General features: G+C 38.3%; 1 protein-coding gene and 1 non-coding gene across 10 annotated transcripts in view; one reads left to right on the top strand and one right to left on the bottom strand.

Moving 5' to 3' along the window:
* Positions 1-20,790, top strand: part of HECTD4 (HECT domain E3 ubiquitin protein ligase 4) — a 183,147-nt gene that overhangs the window by 47,044 nt on the left and 115,313 nt on the right. For 8 of the 9 annotated variants that reach the window (XR_009055223.1, XM_057747155.1, XM_057747153.1 and 5 more), the window contains exons 2-7: positions 3,289-3,806; positions 7,511-7,600; positions 8,248-8,378; positions 11,184-11,292; positions 11,981-12,119; positions 14,528-14,698. Coding sequence is in view for 8 of the 9 variants with exons in the window: in XM_057747155.1 (XP_057603138.1) it covers positions 3,289-3,806; positions 7,511-7,600; positions 8,248-8,378; positions 11,184-11,292; positions 11,981-12,119; positions 14,528-14,698 (1,158 nt within the window). In the remaining variant the exon portion in view is untranslated. Of the gene's footprint in view, positions 1-3,288; positions 3,807-6,453; positions 6,530-7,510; positions 7,601-8,247; positions 8,379-11,183; positions 11,293-11,980; positions 12,120-14,527; positions 14,699-20,790 lie in introns of those variants that run through there. The other variant, XM_057747156.1, reaches the window with a different exon arrangement.
* On the bottom strand, positions 10,971-11,043 carry TRNAD-GUC (transfer RNA aspartic acid (anticodon GUC)). The gene has a single exon. It is a non-coding gene; the product is annotated as a tRNA-Asp (tRNA).

Raw genomic sequence — 20,790 nt, 5'->3', positions numbered from 1 at the left:
TTCCAGAATGATTGTTATTTAGCTTAAAAACATGTATGTCATATATGATAAAAAAAATTACATTAAGGCTATGGGTCACTTTGAGTGTCATTCCCTTAACTGGGGTAACTTCAGCATTATTACCAAAGTACAGTTAGTGAACCTGTCTTCTGATTAAGGGTGACAAGGATCTTCCCTTTTCCTTAAATAGCCTTTTTCCTTTTTAAAGAAAAAACATTAATTTTTCTAATGACATTTTGGCCTTTTATCCTCTTGGTCAAGAGCCATTACTAAGAGCAGTGGTTTTATATGAGGATCTGAGACAAATCATTTAATATTCATAAGTACCAGAATAGATCCTCCATAGGTGACTTACTAAAACCCAAAGGTATGATATCTTTATAAAATGATTTTAGGCCATGACCTTCAAACTTTAGAATTCTTAAAAACAGCAGCATATCAGACAGTTCTTAGTTTTCATAAGGGGCCACTGAAATGGATAATGCTGAGTAATCTAATGGGTTTCTGAAAGCATAATGTGCTTTAGATACTGCTAAATCAATAAACACAACAGTCACTTAAGTGTGTATATATAATACTTGGTTAATTATATTATAACTCAATTCCTTTCAGAATATTTGTCTTTCAAGTGGAATGCTAAAAATATAACTAAAGTGCTTATAAAAATAGAACCATCAGAAAAATGCAGAAGTATAGTATATATTTTTTTCAGATAATCTTAATATTTGGAATTAGCTACAGATTCTGTCGTATGCATCATTTTATGAACTATGAAATATATTTCAGAAGCACTTATGTTTGAGATTGGTAATAAAAGTAAATATCTGGGTTTAATGTTACTGAATTGTTCTTTGATTCTTGTGTCCAATAAAAGCCTGTATTGAATTTTTTAGTAGTTGCTTCATGTAACATAAGTAGCTTCTCAGTATAGCATAAGTAAAAATGTATTTAGAGCACATATGTATTTTATATCGAAGAGTTGTGTCGGGTAGAAATCACAAAGTCAATACTGAAAAGCTTTTAAAAATGCAACAAAATTTGTTTAGATCTTTATAACTTGAGATGATCAAATTTAAAATTTTGTGATTTTTTTCACAACATTAAAAATCTCCATATTTGGCTGTTGATCATAATGGTGGAAGCTTGCTGCTGATTTTTTTGGGGGGGAGATCTTAAGAAAAAAATGCAGTCTAGGTTCCTTAGATATGATTACTTCAGGGTAGATGGTTGCCCTTGAAATGTGATCCTTTTTAAAGGAATTTGGAGTTATTTTATCTGCTGCCATGTGAAAAATAATCAAAAGGGTAATTTATGTTTGAATCCAGACAAAAGGGTAGGAAAATACAATTTGTATGACTTGATGGTAAAGGACATTTAATCATTCATCGTTTGTTTGATATTATTGTATTAAAAACTAAATAAAAATGTCCCTAGTTGTTATTTTTAGTGTTATGATTTGCGATATAGCTTTACCAAATGATACCTGGTTGAATACAACTATAGCCTGGTTAGAACTTTTTAAAATTTTATTTAAAAATTATCATATGCCGGGACAGGGAGGGTGGAGGGGAGTCGAGGGAGGGAGGGAATATGGGGATATGTGTATAAATACAGCTGATTGACTTTGGTGTACCTCAAAAACTGGTACAAGAGTGTAAAGGAATTATGTTCCAATAAAATAAATAAATACATAAATAAGTAAATAAATAAATAAAATTATCATATGGTAAAATTTACCTTTTTTGTGGGGGGGGCGGTATGCGGTTCTATGAGTCTTAACACATGTATAGATTCATGTAACCACCAGCACAATCAGGATATAGAACAGTTTGTTTGCCTCCCCAAACTCCCTCATACTATCCGTGTACAGTCATACCCTGCCTGTACCCCAGCCTCTGGCAACCACTGATCTGTTCTCTATCACTATAGACTGTTTTTTCCTAGAAAGTCATAGAAATAGAATAATGCAGATGGAACCTTTTGGAATTGACTTCTTTCACTCAAGAAAATGCCATTGAGATTCACTGAGGTTGTGGATATTAGTAGTTCATTTCTTTTTATTGCTAAGTTGTTGGTTGAAATTTCGTGGCATTTGGATATTATTTCTGATCTGACACACTGGAACTGAAGTTTGAATTGGTTACTTTTAAAAACCATGAATATTTTTTTAAATCAGTTAAATGAGATACACATGTAGCAAATTATTTGAATTGGAATTTGTTTTTAAACAGAACATTTTTTCAATTCAGTTCAGTAACTTGACTTGCATGTATAGCTAAGCTAGGCAGTTACAGGATTCACATTGCTTTGAAAGTTCTTGTTTTATTGGGCTAACAATTTTTAAGGGCAAATTTTGAGGTTAAAAAAAAGTACTTTGCAGGTTTATAAGAGAAATAAAGTGACCTATGACCCTTTAAAATATCAGTGTCAGTGACTTCACAGAATTTTCTTTGCTTTTATTCAAAGCCCCTTCCCACCCTGTCTTTCTGGTCTACTGAGAACCAGACGTCCCTGGCACCTGATAGTCTGTTTTAATGTGCTTGTTCCAAGAGTGGCCTCATTTATTTATTGGTTACAACAGTCTGTTCATCTTAACTTAGGCAAACTTACATGCATAAATTCTTTACATCATAAATTTAGTTCGATTCTTTATCTTCATAGCTGTTTCCTTTCTTAGTTGAGTGAGGATTTAATGGTTTTATTATTTCCCCAGCTGCTGAAAATCTCAAGGAGATCTGATGATTGTATGTTTTTGGTAAGAAAATAGGGGTGGATCCACTATCAGTGTGAACTGGATAAATCTATACCATGTCACCAATTGAAGTAATGGATTAACAATAGTAAGAATGGAGTGTTCTTCAAAATCAAAGAATGATAAACAATCATTTATTGGTGTATTAGATTTTGAAGACGAAACTTGTTCTCCTTTCACTGACTGTCTACGTAGTAATAGAAGTTAGAGACTTAGATTTATAACCTGAGCATTGAATAAATATTTATACCTCAACTTTCTAAAATAAGTTACTCAAATTAACTTTTGATTTCCACGCTTAACTATTTTCATGATTTGGGTTCTAATCTCACTTTTAGTAGGAGCATTAGCAGAAATGCCAAGAAAAAATATCTCCATCAGCAACCTGGCTTTATAGCACGTTTTCATATTTGGTCACAATTAAAAGATTTTTTGATGTGGACCATTTTTAGATACCATTGGGTAGATTTGCTTCCATAGATGAGAACAGTGGTGAAAGCAATACATACCAACTTCTCTGTTGGTTCTTTCCTTAGATTTTAACATTTGAGACCAAGAACCCGACGGAATTAGCAGAACGTTTGCGCTCTGTTTGTGGGAATCAAAGCAATGCGTATGCCCGCCTGCTTGAATACCGCCTGAATGCCTTGCGAGGACTGTGGAATGCCCAGCGCCAGCTGGCCTTGGAAGAACAGCATGAAAGGGAGAGTTCGGGTGACGAAGAAACTTTGGCCCTGCTCAAACGCCAGGGCTTGTTGCAGCAACCTGAGCAAGCTCCCTTCACGTCGAGGATGGGGCTCCTGCTGGTCTTCCCCCTTATTCAGTCCCAGAGTAGAACAGACCCCTCTCTCTGTAACATAACTGCTGAGGTGCTATTGAACTGCCTTCGTGACTGCCAGCCTTTGAGCTTGACCAAGGAGCCTGCTGACTGTCTCAATGGAATTGAAACTTTGCTGTGCTCTTGGCTAGAGGAGACTTCTGACACAGGCCGACATATCCCACGTAAGCAAAAAGAAAATGCTGCTGCTGCCCTGGTGGCTTTGGCATGTGCCAGGTAAGGAAAATCAAAGGTACCAACTGGTGACCTTGTGACGGCTGCTGCCTGGGTGGGGTGGGTGAATAAGAGGGCAAGCGTATTTGAGGGAAGTCTTAACATTCAGAAGTCCTTCTTTGTTTTCAGTGTTGAATTTCACAGTCTTGACAGTGCATAAGATGCTTCCACCATAACTTGGCACCAGGAACTGGAGCTGGAACCCAAGTTCAAGTTTTTGCTTTCTGTTACACCATGATAACAGCTTAAACAGTTTAAAATGGAGAATCAACACTTGCTGTTTTCTACTCACCCTTAGATGGTTACTGTTTTACATCAGGTAGTTAGTAGAGGATGTTAACATCTGTATTTCTCCCGGAAGGACAGTCAGAAAATCTGTAGAGCTTGTAATTTTTTTTCATGCATGTCTGTAAGGAGTGCATCAACAAGTGAGTGGGTTGTTACTCACCTGGACTCAGTCACACAGACTTGGACACAAATTATATTTCTGGACCTTGACGCTTGACTCCATCAATTTAATTGAAAGATCTCTCTGTGTATATCAAGATTTAATAGTGTACTGTCCTTTGTGTGTAAGTTGATGTTATTGATCCACTGTCACTAGGAACTGTGCTTGCAGTTACTTTTCCAGGAGAGGATTTCTTACATTCTCCTGCCCAGTAAACTGTATGATCACTCTCACATATTTGTGAGAAAAAGGTTCACGACCTTTGCTTTCTTCTAACCCAGTTGTCTCGGGACCAGTTAGGACCGTGGTCTGACAGATTAGGGACACTAATCTCTTCCTCTCCCTTCAGAACTTTTCCTTTGAGTTCTTCCTTTTGTTAGCAAAGTGTATGTGGGAAAGTTCTTCTTGGAGGATTATAAAGTTCTTAGCTATAATACTCCTTCTCCTATTTTTATGGTTTCAAAGTTAACCTTCAAATGGTTGAATCTCAAGCTATTTTTAAGGCAAAATGGCACCAGCATTTATTGTCAGTTTTTTTGCCCTGAGCAAACTGTCATAGCCTAGATTTAGATACTTGAAGACTGTAGTTGATCATGGAAATGCTGACATGAACTTAATTCTGGAGACATTATTGGGTGGTACTGAAGTAAGTTTCTCTGTAAAGGCGTTATATTGGATTTATTTATTTTTTTGGATATGCAGAAGAGTTTTGAGCCCTAAATAGATTTGTTATTAATGCAGAGTCCTACTTTGGGAGATTTTGCTTTTAGATAGTCCTATCTTTTAGACAGATTTAGGATGTTTGGAATAACTATCAACCATTTATTTTCAAATGTTTTAATGAACATGGGATTGTAAAACTCACCTTTTTATTATGTGCCCTAATTTAGTCTGAACCAAGAGATAGTTATTGAAATTGCTTCATATACTTGGGATTCCAAATTCCATTCAGCAGAAATGTTGAAATGAGTGCTTTTATTTTCTTCTTCTTAGGTGTGTGTTTCTGTTTTTGTTTTAGATGGTGCCTACACGCTATTGCTAATATTATCACCTTGTTCCGGACTTTATTTACCTCAGAAGTCACATGCTTTTCAGTGTTAGGTCATCTCCTTTAATGAAGCTTTTTAGGAGCATATTGTTGAACTTTTGAAATTGATGTTCTCAAAGACAGAACAGCATTTCCAAAAAATTATTTTGAAGATGTTCATTCATTTCAACCAACTAACATTTATCAAACATCTCTGATGTGCCAGGGACCTTCCTAGGTCTTAGGGAAATAATGACTCAGGGTGACTCATGGTCTCTAATCTTATAGTTGAGTGGGTTTCATTTTGTCAGTCATTATTGCCCATTTACCACATGCAAGAGACTCTTCTAGGCAGTGGGGATACAGCAGCGAGCAAGGTAGATGGTCCCTAAAATTGCAAGGTTTACATGAGAGTGAGAGCGGCAGACAAGTAGCAACAAATGCATGTGTAAGATAATTTCAGAGAAGGATAATCACTGTAAGAAGACAAATCAGGATATTTTGATAACAGAGAGTGACTTAAGTGGAGGTGGGGGCCAGTGTTAGCTAGAGATACCAGGGAAGGCCTTACTGAAGAGGAGACATTTGAGCTGAGGCCCTAGATGATGAGAGAGAGCCAGCCATGCAAAAAACCCAGTGACAGGGAGTTCCAGGCAAGAGGAGCAGCAAGGGGCACAAATCTGATCCTCTTTCTGTGCTTGAGATAGCTGAAGGACAGCAAAGTGAGCACAGTGGCTGGAATGCAATGGTAGGAGAGGGGCAGGGGACTTCCCTGGTGGTCCAGTGGCTAAGACTCCACACTCCCAATGCAGGAGGCCTGGGTTCAATCCCTGGTCAGGGGACTAGATCTCACATGCTGCAACTAAGAGTTCGCATGCCCCAACTAAAGATCCCATGTGCTGCAACTGAAGATCACACATGTGGCAATGAAGAAGATCCTGCATGCCACAACTAAGACCTGGCTCAGCCAAATAAATAAATATTAAAAAAAAAAAAAAAGAGAGGGGCAGGAGATCAGGGTCCAGACCACGCAGGGGCTTAGGAGCCATGGAAGGAGTTTAAATTTTACTCGTTAAAATCTGAATCTGGCAGCTAATCATATCTTATAGTTGGTTTAATGTTTTAAATGTTCCAGTGTGCCTTTGCCCCTTTATTTTAACCTTATCATACCGCAGGGAGGCATCCCTGTTGGACAAATGAAGAAGTAAAAACCCATGGGAGTTTGGTGACAGGACTGAGATGGTGCCGCTGGTGAGTGCCTAGGCCGGCTTTCAGAGCATGGGGGTCCTGACTCCCAACTTGTGCTTTTATACTCTTATCTGTTGCCTCCCCTGCCTTATATAGTTCTTTGGTTTTGATTCTTTGAACATCAGAGATAATGAAAGGGGCAATTAAGAGGAGGATTCTAGGCCTGCTTGGTTCTGTATTAGATATTCCATTTCTTTTGGGGGTTTAGTCACATGATACCTAGCAATTAAAGCCTTGGCTAAGAGACTAAGGTAGCAATCTGAAATCAGCCCATCTGATACCGGCGATCATTTAGTTCAGGAAATGTTCTTGTGATGATTTATACTTGGGATCTGGCCAGGTAAGTCTTGTGCCTCTTAAAAACACCTTCTTTTAGATCCTGTTGACCATATTATATACTTCCCAGAGCCTCAAGCTTTGGGAACTGAAAAGAAATTGGGTCTTAGTGAGCTCTGCAAGCATTGCAGTCACATACTTCATAGCAGGGTGAAGGAGAAGAAACACCTCTCAGTACAAAGTATTAATTATTTGAATGTTTTCCTTTTCAGTCATATTTAATGTGATGGGGTTCTGTGAAATGTTATGTAAAATGGATGAACTTAACAAAGATATTAAAAAATTAAGCCTATAAATACAGCTCTACTTTAAATATAACCTCTTCCTATGAAATCTCTCATTCAGACTAGGGACTGACTTGATGATGAAATAGTATCCAGCCGTAATAACCACACTTCTCTGTGCTTGAGCTTTCTGTTTTGAGCTTTTATGTTAGGGGAAAGTTATTTACCTTTACAAATACAAGAAGAATATCATAACTGGCATGGTAAGAATCAAGTCTATTTTGCTCTTTTGTACAATACATCTACTGATTGGCAGAAGCAGACTCATTTTGGGAGCTTCCCATGTGGTTAATAACATTGATGTTAACAACCTTATTATTTGATGTTTCAATTTTGATTTTCTGTTCCCTCCTTTTATTTTTAGGGGATCATTGAAAACTTTTGTTCATACAGTCCATCTGTTACAGAAACAGACTGATCTAGGGTCCCTGCCTGTAGCTGATGTGCTGTATAGGTAAGTTGTCACTTTGGATCCTCACCTTCCTTCTACACGAGGGAGCCTTGTGCATAAAAGCTCTCTTAATAAGTAAATTGTTTGAACTCTTTTTATCAATTAATGACATATTTTTAAGTAAGTATGTTATTCTTTTCATCAGAAGTAAGAACTTTCCTTCTTGGAAGGTGTTCCTAGAGCATGTTATTTTTCATTTTTTCATTTTTGTGGATTAAAAAAATGCAATAGCTTGTCATGAATTCTTATTGTAGTTTTCAAGATGATGTGTTAAAGTATAAAGAAAAAAGTGTAAGTCATTCATAATCTCACTACTCAAAGATAGCCACTCCTAATGTTGTATGTTATGTTTCCTAGTTCATACCCCTCTCTCCATCTTTCCCTCTCTCTCTCTCAGTCCCTCAGACACGTATACATGTAAAAGATGTGCATTTTACACACAGCTACAATTTTATTATAACATTTCTGTAAGTGCTACTTTGTAACTTTTTAATTTAAAAATATACATATTGTGGACATCTTTTCAGATGTGTAATATTTGTGTAGAACTATTTTAGTTTTCTGGTCTTTGAGGTGGTAAGTAGACTTTTATCTTCTTGCTGAAATGGATAGTCTCGATGTTTTTATGATTCTTTATCTCCCCTTTTTAGGCTGTTGCTTTTGGAAGGGGGGCCTGGATCCCCCTCCTGTTTGCTTGGTGGCAAACACATCGTGTCATGGGGATATGAAGACATGTTGCCTGCACCAGATAGCAACACTGGCTCCAGCTCTGAAAATAAAGGTAATGCAAGGGTTTTGGTCCTATGATTGAAATTAAGATATGAAAAGAGTGGTTTTAGATCATTACAGCGAATGATTTAGATATAACTCCATATTCCTTTTAATTAAGAGCTCCGGGTTCTGATACAGTGTGTTCATTGTCTGCTTTATCAGTAAACGTATAAAAGCTGATACTCAGTGAGGTAAGAAAACGGATAGGTTTTACTCTCAGAGGGAAAGGATCATCCAGACACGCCTGCCAAGGAGGCGGGAGTTACTTAAATTGGTTCCTGGGTATTTGAATGTGGGCCTGGGAGCCTGAAGTTGAATCTTTATGTCCATGAATAGAGTATCAGGTCTTGCTGCCAGATACTATTTCCTTTAGTAATTTATTGTGTGTGTGTTGATGAACCCACCTGTCCTAAAAGCAAAAAAATGAGATTGTTCAAAGGAGCATGAATTGTTAACTATTTCCTTTAAATAAGGGGGACTGGATTAAAATGTTTTTATACCGTTTCACAGGTGTTACATATCTGTTTATTCTGTGATCTCAGTGAAAATGGCAGAGTCATTGAAATGACCTGCAGTTAACTGACTTGCCAGGTGAATGAGGCCTCTATTCACCTGGTAGATGTACTGACCACTGCTGTGGTACACAAACCCGTGAGAGGCCAGTAGGCTCCTCTTAGAGTCTGTGCACTGCCGCTCCCACCTGCGTAGTTGCAGGCTTGCTAAGAGTCCGCCTTGCTTCCAAACCTGTTTGTTATTGTAATTGGTACTTGTGATTATACCATTAAATATTACATAACTGATAAAGTAGGAATTTTAAAAAACCCTAGGAAATTGTTTCCATTTAGAAATGGAATGCTTTAGAAAGATTCAACAATGCGAATCTCTAAGAAACTGGTGTCCTCCAAGAAATTAGGGTGGGATTCAGAATCTATTCTGTCCACCCCTTCTGTTCACACTCCTGATGGGGGCAGCTTTCCCAGGTAACCGTAAGGGCACAGGGTGGTCTAAGCAGTATCCCATGCCCGCACCTCTCCTCCGGTGCCTGTGCCTTTTCATGGTCCACTGCCTCTTCCAGATAGTCATGTGAAAGTGGTGTGAGGAACAGGCCAGACCTCGGGATGTGAATTACCACCTTCACTGACTCCACTAGAGACAACAGGAGAAGCAATTAGCCTGCAATGCCTAAGAAATTCTTAAACATTATAGGCGGAAACTTACAAATTCATACAAAACCAAACCCCCCTTCTTTACTCTCTCCTTTTACTCCTTTTAGTATCTCCTTTGGAGTAATTTCTAACTGAAGATGATGGTATTAAGCTGATCTGTATGCTTTTCACTCTCTTGTACCTTTGGTTTCGCTTCTGGCTAGAGGATGTTTTTCTTATGAAAATTTAAAATTGTTTAACTTACGTGGAAACATTCAACATACACAGGAGTTGAAAGAATACTGTAGTAAACCCTGTATACTCATCACTCAGCTTCAACAAGTATCAGCTCTGGCCAAACTTGTTTACTCTGTCCCCTTCACGCTCACTCTTAGTCACATCCATACTCAAAGGGCCTTGGCCTCAATCTAAAGAGTGATGAATAAATGTATATTTGTAAGTTTTAAGTTAAAATAAAATGTTTAAGGAGTGAAATTAATCTTTTGAAAATGATTACCTATTTTGTTTTTTGAAGAACTGATAGGAACAAGTCTTATTTGTCTTGGATTAGTAGACTGAATTTTTAAGATAACCACATACTCAGTACTAATTTGAGTGCTGTGACATTTGATTTCTTCTAATATGACAAGTAGTAGAGAAACTCCACTTAAACATAGTAAGTGGGTTGATTTTGAAAATAAACACAAAGTTTTATTTACAAGCTCTCTTTTTAAGGTAAATTGTCTAGAATATGTTAGTAAACTATATACTGTCATTCAGCGAGATGCTGTTTGTTTTAAGCTTGGGGAAGATATACCTAAGTGGAAGCATAATTGCTCTTTTTAAGTAGAAGTGATATTATACTTTTGTGCTGTGTCACTCCAGAAGTTTAAAATTAGGATCTCTAGATGGAAAATCCACAAGGTACAGATTTTAGTTCAGTGTATATCATTAGTCTATCAACATAATACCATTTGCCATTTATGGGGCACTGGCTTTGTACCAGAGAGCAGTATGGGTGTTTACCTCTGTTGTCTCATTTAACCATCACAGTAACTCTTGAGGTACACATTAGCTTCATCTTACAGATGAAGAAACTGAAGTTCAAAGAGGCCCAAGGTCAACAAATAAGTGCCCCAAACTCCTAAATCTCACACCTTTTAAATTACACAGTCCTTAGGAAAAGAATTGTATTCTTAGTTGTTTCAGATTTAGAGTTAGGAATATGTTTTTGCTATTCGAAAAAGAAAGAAAAAGAATTTTTGGCAGACTGAACCGTGCTCTCCTGCTAATAACTGTCTGCCTCTTTCCCTGATCTTGATCCCTAACCCTACGTGCATTTTGGAGTTTTGTTTTAGGGGTTCAAGCCATCTTCCCTGGAAGTCACACTGAAGCACTTATTTTATTATTTATATTTTTTATTTTTGGCTGCACTGCGTGGCTTGCAGGGATCTTAGTTCCCTGACCAGGGATCGAACCCGGGGCCCTGGCAGTGACAGCACCAAGTCCTAACCACTGGACTGCCAGGGAATTCCCAAGAAGCACTTATTTTAGAAATGGGAAATTATCTTTCACCCAGCCTCCTAATGGCTTTTTCATTAGAAAAAGCACATTTGTAATTTCATTAGAAAAAGCATGTATATAATTTACTTGTGAAAAAACGATTTCAGATGCTGACTTGGGACGCTGTCTCACGGCAGATGGTCTTTACCTGTATACTACTAACTCAGTTGGAAGAGGAGTAAGCAAATTGGGGTCTGGATTACATGGTACTCTCAGGTCAGTTGCATGGAACTTGCTAAATGATTTGGCTGGGAAGTTTCCCTCATTACATAAATCTGTGATGAAGACACCTGGGAGTTCGTGCTAACTCCCCATAGACTGACTAGTGACTAAACAAGTCCCAATGACTTCATATGATTCTGGTTTTTTCTCTTATTGTCACTTTCTCTCTCTGATTCTCTTAATGCACTTCAGCTTTGTTTTGACTGTATAAAGAGTTTGGTAGCCCCAAATCATTGTTTCCAGCTTCTAGCCAGAAATTCCTCTATGATCAGAATGTCTATATTACTGACTTCTCCATGTCTATAAACGGATATTTTTCTAGTTAAGTCTTTTTGTCCTTGGATTTGACATTGGATCAGCAGTGATTTTTTTTTTTTCTCCCAGTTGGGATATAAGATCTATGTATTGCTGCCAAAAGAAACCACAGTTTGAGATCCTTATGTATATTTAATTAGACCGTTTCCCCAACTTTTTCTCCTCTCCAGTTTGTTGTGGGAAACTAATATTTGCCATAGTTTGTCAGTCTACAAGTTAATATAATATGTTTGTTCTCCTTCAGATGTTTTGCATACTTAGTCATGTAAAAGAAATTAGGAGGGAAATGCTTTTTTGTGTGTTGTAGCTCATTGTGGGGCTTCAGACATGACCTGGTGACTTAGCCTGTATACCTTTTTTCCCACAGAGGTTTTGTGTACTGCCGCAATGAGGAACTGGAACCAGGATGGGTTGCTTTTGGCAGTGGCAGTCTTCTCCACCGGCCTGTATCTTTTGACAATAAACCTCACTCCCTTTTCCAGGTCATTGACCAGAATACCCTTCAGGTAAACAGAACACCAAGGCTTTCTGTTTTATATTTTGGAGACAGTGAGGGGAGTTCATGGCATCATCAGAAGGAATAATAGCGCAGTTGATATAGTTTCCTGCCAGAGTGGCATCCTTTTAACTGTCATCGTTTGGGCATTCTGTTTTTTCTCTAACTTCTTCAGTTTTCCCACGTGATCTGAGTGAGTGTGCACTCTAAGAGTTCCTAAGGACAATGGCAAACTTTTTTATGATTAAAAAAATTCTAGAGAATCAAAGATAGTAAAAATACCAGCTTTTTTTTTTTTAACTAGATATATTTTGGGAAGGCATTATTTCCCTCTTCAACTGTTCTAAATAGCCTTTCTGTGGGAATGGGAGCTTTGAAGTGAGTTTAGATAAAATCCTTGCGTGCTCTGGCTTGAGCTCGTCCTTGGTGCTCTCATAGCACTCTATTACGGCGCTTGCTGCATTACACTGAAGTCACCTGCTCTTGTGTCTAATTCCTCCCCAGGACCACACACACCTTTAGGTATGGACCCTGTCTTACTCATCTTTGTGTCCCTAGAATGTAGCACAGCATTTGATTGATAATAATACCAATTGATAATAACAGTGTCTCTCTGTGCCAGGCCCTGGTTTTGACAGTTTACGTACACTTCCTCTCCTATCTGTGAGGTGTGACTATGGCAGTTTCATCTTACAGTTAAGGCATCTGAGACTAGGCACATTGTAAGCACTCAGTAAGTGTTTGTTGTTCAATAAAGGAGTGAGCTTAGAGAGGTGAAGTAACTTGTCACACAGTAATGGCAGCACGAGAACTTGAACCCATCTGCTTTAGAGTTTGAGCTCTTCATGTTACAACTTTCTGCTTTTCAACCAAAGTCAAACTGAACGGTTAGAGTTACCATCTGTGGAGTGAGTTCTCTGAGAGTAGTCACATCCAGGACTTCAGCGGGATGTTACATCTTTTGTCTATCACTCAGCTGTGCCTTTCCCGGAGAACAGGGTCTGAGTCTTGTTCACCATAGCATCTTCAGAACACATAGGAGGTGCTCAAAAATTGTTAGATGAATAAAGTGAACAAATAGATGCCAGATTAACTTCATTTCTTATCAGTAATGCAGATAGATGAGAACATTGCCTGTATTTATTTGCAATAGAGGTATAAGCCTGGGAGTTAAATAGATGTTAAATCTTGGAATGTGGTTTACATTTGAAGTAATGTTGGTATCCTCTGTGTTCTTGCAGAAGTTTTGTTGTCCAAGAAAGCAGTGTTCTCACTAACTGAATATGTGCATTGGAACAGTTTGGGGGTAGCTTCAGCCATTCAGTAGCTGTCAACTTTCTAGATTTCTTGGCATTACAAATTTTAAAGTGTGGTCATAGCAACTAAATGCCTTTTAACTTTTGAGGTAGACCAAACAAGTCTAGAGAAAAGTTCATATGAAATGAGTTCAGGGGTCAAAAGTAACCTTAGGAAAACTAGTGACTCACCCAAAGAGATGGAGTAACTGAAGGTCATTCTTACTTTTCCCTGAAGGCACCTGATCTTCTCTAATTATTTTTATTTGGGGATTTTCAGTTCTGCCCCTATTCTTGGGTTTTGTTTTTTTTTTAAAGCTCGTCAGCAGTTTTCTTGATTCTCATTTTCTCTCATCTTAAGTGCTTTTCTCTGGCAGTAAAAATTAATATGTAACTATGCATTTAATGTGAAGTGATGCAGAACTTATTCATTATACTGAAACTGAAGGATGTTTAGTATTAGAAACACATGCTTCATGTCTAGTAGAGAGTGGGTGTTTGTCTTTTTCCTCCTGATGGACTTGGTGAATTTCATTAAGCCCTCATGTGCTAAGTTAGGATCTTGTGTGTGCCTCCATCTTTTTACTCCTTTCTCCTTCTCCTTCTTCGCTGCTTTCCCTCTTGTTTTCCTCTTGCCTTCTCTTTTTTCCTTCTGTCCATATTTATTAATTTTGAGTTAGATTCTGAATTAGGTGCTGGGAGTATAAAGGTGAATAAGATATAGTTCCTGACCGTTAAATATAATTGTCTTAAATTTATTTACTATAGAAATTTCAGAAAGTGCTGTTTCTCTAAAACTTTGTTTTTAATAAATGTTTGATAAACCACACATACATAGCAGATTCAGAGTGTTTAGTAAATACTTTTTTCCTATTAAAATGTAATTTGAATTAATCTCAAGAATCTTTTAATCTGTTGCATGGCCCATTGTATGAACTCCTATATTATTGTCATGTAAATTTTATATATTATTCTTAGAGATAAACATCAGTTTTATTTTGACCAGGAGGCTTATTGAATTCTCTTCTTGGACTTAATGGCGTTAATGATGAACTGCTGGAATCAGAATTTACATGTGATTTACAAACTTTACTAATGAAGTTTTCCTCCCTTTCATGTCCAGGTGTGCCAGATGGTGCCAATGCCAGCCAATCACCTACCTGTTGGCAGCACTATGAGCACCGTGCACCTTTCTTCAGATGGTACTTACTTCTATTGGATCTGGTCTCCAGCCAGTCTGAATGAGAAAACACCGAAGGGACATTCTGTCTTCATGGACATTTTTGAACTTGTGGTAAGTTTCACTTTCTCATTTTATGTCTTTGTAGAGACATTTTTACTTGCTTTCTTTTTATATTGGTTTACAAAGGACCTAAGAAACTTGAAGTACTTGTACAGTGTATTCACTCTTGCCTCAAAAGTGATTTCTCTGTTGGATGTCTTTGAAGTTCTTTGTTTGGAGTTGTATGACCCAAATAAAGCTAAGCTTTTTGAAGGTTAATCTAGCAACAGAGTGGAGATAACGATAGTTAATGTGTAGACAGTAGGGTTTTTAAGTAGAAATGCTCATGAGCTGATTGGAAATTTGGAGCTAAATTGCAGTAGCAGGAATGGGTCTACAGATGGATATTGGGAGTCTCTGAGATATGACAGTTGAAATTGTGAGAAGGCACTCATTCATTCATTAGATATTGGCTAAGTATCTACTGAGAGCCAGGCATGGTGGTATCTAGGTGGTGGGAATACAGTGATGGGCAAGCGGGGGCAGGATCCTTGCTCAAATGGAGCTTGTATTCTGGCTGGTGGGTGGGTTGAGTGGCGGTGGTGGTAGAGAGACAAAACATTAACCATAAACAAATAAGTGGAAAACATAATTTGAGGTAGTGAAGATAAAGTAGTAGCTAACCAGATGAAGAAGTTGGGGAACAGGGGATGGAAGGACATTCTAGGAAAAGGAGACCACAATACAAAAGCTTTATGGTGGGAATGAGCATGTGTGTTATGGGAAATGACAGCGGGCCAGAGTGGATGCATGCAGAGAGCAGAGCTTGGGGTGAGAAGAGACTGGGAACCATGGTGGTCCAGATCTGCACTGTCCAGTGCAATAGCCAGCAGCCACATGTGGCTATTTAGTCAGAACTAAATACAGTTAAAGCTTTAGTTGCTCAGTGATATTAGCCACATTTCACATGCTCAGTAGCCACATGTGGCTGGCTGGCGGCTACCATATTGAACATCAAGGATAGAGAACATTTCCATCATTGAAGAAAGTCCTATTGGACAACACTAGTCTAGATAGTATTTGTACAGACTTATAAAGAAAAAATTGCCCCAAGCCAGGTCTGTCACAAAACCTTTTTTCATGATGTAATTTACAGCCTCCTTCTGGGAAGAAATTAGCATTCCTGAAGGGGAAAAAAATAAAAACACTGAAGCAATTTCTAATAAACTTTAATGGAGTTAAAACTTGTTCTGGGAAAGCAGTCATCCATTCTGCCAGCTAATTTCAGTCTGGTAACCTTTAACTATCTAGTTTCTCAGTTTTCTCAGATTAGTTCTTATAAAATGTCTTAGCCAAAGTGAGTCTTTGAATTGATCCACTAGAGATTGTACTACTAGAACATGTGTTCATAATTAAATTGTCAGGAATGCCTTTTTTTAAAAAATTTGTTTTTAAACAGACTTAACCAGCTAGTTAAAGGATTTAGGTCTTAAGAGTAATGGGAAAACATCAAAGAATTCCCCTTTTCACGATATGCTTTTGTTAAATTAAAAAAGTATCAAAGAAAAGCATGCACATGGATTAAAACTTAAGGTAGCACATCTAGGCTCATAATGAAAAATGAGTCTCTTGCCCCATCCCTAGCAAGTTCCTCATAGACAGTTACTTTAATGGCGTCAGCTTTTCCTCCTTCTGATGGTTACTTTCATATCTAAGTATAAAAGGCTTATATTGCTGTTTCTTGATTTACTAACTCCATATAGTGTGTGTGTGTGTGTATGTGTGCGCGCGTGTATTTTGTTTTTTGTGTTTTTTTTGATGCTTTTTGCTGTGATAGATGAAGATTTGTCTCAGTTCACCTCCTTTCTTTCCTCCTTCCTCCTAATGTATTTATTTCACTCATTTGAATTCCTCTTTGGAGGAGAATATCTTTGTAACTTACAGTTAAACCTTTATTACTTGTTCCTCAGCTCTAGGTAGTATCTCTTGTCCCTTGACAAGTGTGGGGAAAGCCAAAACTAAAAGTATATGTTCAGGGGAATCCCAAGGGGAAGATAGATGATTCACCCGCACCCAGGCTTAGAAAGTCTTAATAACTGGCAGCATCAGGTATGATACAGAGCCACTGTGAGACAGGGGTGTAGACCGAGGTTTGTAAAAGGAACGGCCAACCCCCTTCCTGGTGCACACATTTTTGCTCAGATGCCAGCTGCCCAAGCAAAAGTCTAGATGTTTATTGTCTGAAGAAACAAACCAAACCTGGAAAAAAAGACCCTAATATGCAGACACTGTGGTTCGTCTAAGGAAAAGACTTGCTGCCCCAGTGAATCACCCACAAGTGATGCCTTCCAGTAAGTAGGCCTCAACCCTGTGCACAGTATTCCTGACTAGTGCTGAACTGTTAAAGGCAGACACAAAAACCCCAAATAAACAAAATCCAAAACTTTGGAGAGATATGTGTGTGAAGGGGAGAGGAATAGGTTTAAAAATGTTGGCAAAATAGTGATACTTATTGAAGCCAGGTGATGGGTGCATGGGGAGAGCATTATACTATTCTTTCTTCTTTTGTGTACATTTAAAAAATGCCCTAATAAAAAGTTCTTTAACAAATTTTAAAGCAGACCACTTAGAATCCTAGACAGTTCGGAAACTAAAAATAAGAAAAAGAAATCAGAAAAACAGCTAACAGAGTAAAATAAAACTTCATAAGCACTGCTCTGTAAGATATGAGAAGATATTGCATTCATAAAACAGAACAGGATGTCATGAAAAAAGAACTCTCAGAATGGGAGAGCTCCTGGGAATTAAAGCTATGTTTGTCAAAATTTAAAAATTAATAAAAGGATTAAAGATAAGAGATCTCCTAGAAAGTAGGACAAGTAGATAAAGAACATAAATATAAGAAGATAAAAGACATAAAGGAGTAATCCTTCTAAAGTCTTAGTAACAGGAGTTCCAAAAAGAGGACAGAAAATAAAGAGGAAGATATGATCAAAGAAATAATAGAAGAAAAATGTCAGGCTGAAGATCACTTATGTCCAGATTGAAAGGTATCTGGCATAGTAAATGAAAAAGGTCCACACTATGGCACATCATCTTGAAATTTCACATTATCAGGAACAAGGAGAATTCTAAAACTTCTAGAAATAAAATAAAATCATGTACAAATAATGAGGAATAAGAAAAGCATCAGACTGTTCAGTAGCATTACTGGATGTGAAAATGGGGCAATACTTTCAAAATTCTGAGGGAAATCAATTTCTAACCCAGAAGTCAGTAGTCAACCAAAGTATCAATCAGTTGTAAAGACAACATAAAGATATCTTTAGACATATACAATCAAAAGCGCATACCTGCCCTGGAGGAAATAGAACAACTAAAAGCCTCTGCCACTGGCATAAAATAAAAAGTTGGGGAGGAAGGAGCCTGCTCTAGATTAAAAGCACAACCTTTGAGTCACTTTTGGAGTCTGAATCAAACCCATTGTAGAAAAAAAAAATTGGAGACAATCTTAAATTTGAATATAAAATGAGTATTAGAGGAAACCAAGGGGTTTATTCTTACTTTTAAAGTATGATAATGGCATTGTGGTTATATAAGAAAATGTCCATATTTTTAGAGATGTATAGTGAATTATTCAGATGTGGAATTACATGTCTGGGACATGCTTTATTCTTAAAAATTTTTATTGGAGTATAGTTGATTTATAGTGTTGTGTTAGTTTCTGCTGTACAGCAAAGTGAATCAGTTATACATAAACATATATCCACTCTTCTTTAGATTCTTTCCCCCATAGGCCATTACAGGGTATTGAGTAGAGTTCCCTGTGCTATACAGTAGGTCCTTACTAGTTATCTATTTTATATATACTAATATGTAAATGTCAATCCTAAGTCTGGGACATGCGTTCAAATGCTTGAGCAAAAAGAGATGGGTGGGTTAAACAGATTTGGCCATAACTGGAAATGGTTGAATCTGGATGATGGATATATGGAGGTTCACTATACTATTCACTATTTTTGCATATGTTTGAAATTTTTCATCATAAGATAAAAAATTTTTAAGTATCACTGGCCACTGGTTTAGGAGCTTCTAAAATGCTAACTTGGGGGACTTCCCTGGCGGTCCAGTGATTAAGACTTTGCCTTCCAATGCAGGGAGTGCAGGTTAAACCCCAGTCGGGGAGTTGAGATCCCACATGCCTTGTGGCCAAAAAACCAAAAACATAAAACAGAAGCAATATTGTGACAAATTCAATAAAGACTTTAAAAATGGTCCACATCAAAAAAATCTTTAAAAGATTTAAAATAAAATGCTGACTTGGGAAGCTAAACGTAGGTATCTGTCTGGCTTACAGCCTATGGTACTTTCACAGAAAGGAACACTGAGTAGCTATTAGAAAGTATGGGGCAGATCTGCATAGACTGAAGTAGATTACTTTCCAAGCTATATTGCTTAGCACAAAAAGCTAGGCTCAGAGTACTGTGTGTAATCACTACCTGCTGTGTGATGAAAGTTGTGGTGGGGGGCATGGAAAATCTCTGGAATTGTCCTTCTCCTACGATAACAGCTGTCCTCTCTCAATTGGTCATTCAGCAGAGCATACAAATACACGAGAGGATGCCAGTCTTGAAAAATCAGAACCACCTCCCTTGACCCACACTCGCCTCCACTCCCCTATATTTGGCTCCCCTTTACAGCAATGTGCTTGAAAGAGTTTATTCTTACTGTTTTCTGCTCTTTGCTTCTACTTTCTCTTGAACCTGCTCCAGTCAGCCTTGTATTCTCATCCTCCCACTGAAACAGCTCTTCCCAAGCTCACCAGGGACTTCCACAATAGTAAATTCAAAGGCAACTCAGTTTTCTTTTTACTTGACCTTTTAGCAGTATTTAATGTGGTTTCACCCCTCCCCCATTCTTGAAACTGTTTTCACTTGGACTTTGGGACACCCATAGGACTTCTCCTGCCCAGCCTGACTTCCCTACCACTCAACAGTCACGGATGCCAGGACCTATTTCCAGGACCCTTACACTGTCTGCTCTTACTCCCTCATTGATCTCATCCTATCTTGTAGCTTGAAACACCTCTCTATACAGATGATGCTCAGATTTGCTTCTCAGCCAAAACCTGTCCCTGAAGCTCTAGATGCATATTGATGTGGGTGGGTGTTTGTATATGCACAGAATATGAGACTTTTCCAGTTGGGAGTCTCATAGAGTTCCCTCAAGCTAAATATGCCCTCTACCAAACTACTGATTTTACCCCAGACCTGCTTCTCCTACAGGCTTTCCCATTTCAGTTCATGGCATCTGTGTCCTTTCAGTGCTGGCCAGAGACCTTTGGTGTCCCTCTCTATTCCTCTTTTTTTTCCTCCCCAAATTCCATGTCTAGTCAGCACATGCTTCATGCTTTACCTTCAAAATGTCTCCCAAATCACATTCACCTCTGTAAAGGTACGGTGTGAGTTGGGCCCCCTCTCACCCCGCTCCAGCCACAGCTGGCCTTGCTAACACACAAACACACTGAATGTGCTCCCCCCTCGGGGCCTTTGTGCTGGGATGTCGTCCCACAGATAACCAGATGGCTTGTTCTCACCCTTTTTAGGTCTCTGCTCAAATATCACCTTATCAGAAAGACCTTTCTGACCATGCTTTATAAATTATTTTGTATAAAATATAATCCTGTCCTTCCTTATCCCTCTTGCCTTGCTTTATTTTTCTTCGAGGATCTTTTTTTTTTAATTTATTTATTTTGGCTGCACTGGGTCTTAGCTGCAGCATGTGGGATCTTCATTGTGGCATGTTTAGTTGCAGCAAGCAGGATCCCCAGTTGTGGCATGTGGGCTTCTTAGTTGTGGCATGTGGGCTGCATGCATGTGGGATCTAGTTCCCTGACCAGGCATCGAACCTGGGCCCCCTGCATTGGGAGTGTGGAGTCCTAACCACTGGACCACCAGGGAAGTCCCTCTTTGTGGCTCTTATGACTACCAATTTATTTGCTTATTTATTGACTGTCTCCCTTGCCTAGTATGTCAGCTCTAGGGCAGGGATTTTGTTCTCTTTTGTTGACTGCTGTGTCCCCAGCACCTAGAACAATGCCCGACACATGGTAGGTGCTTATTAGATATTTGCTGAATGAATAAATGAATGGAAGCATCACAAGA

The sequence above is a fragment of the Hippopotamus amphibius genome, chromosome 8 (genome assembly GCF_030028045.1).
Source record: "Hippopotamus amphibius kiboko isolate mHipAmp2 chromosome 8, mHipAmp2.hap2, whole genome shotgun sequence".
NCBI classification, from domain to species: Eukaryota; Metazoa; Chordata; class Mammalia; order Artiodactyla; family Hippopotamidae; genus Hippopotamus; species Hippopotamus amphibius.
This window is presented reverse-complemented; position numbering and strand designations above follow the sequence as displayed.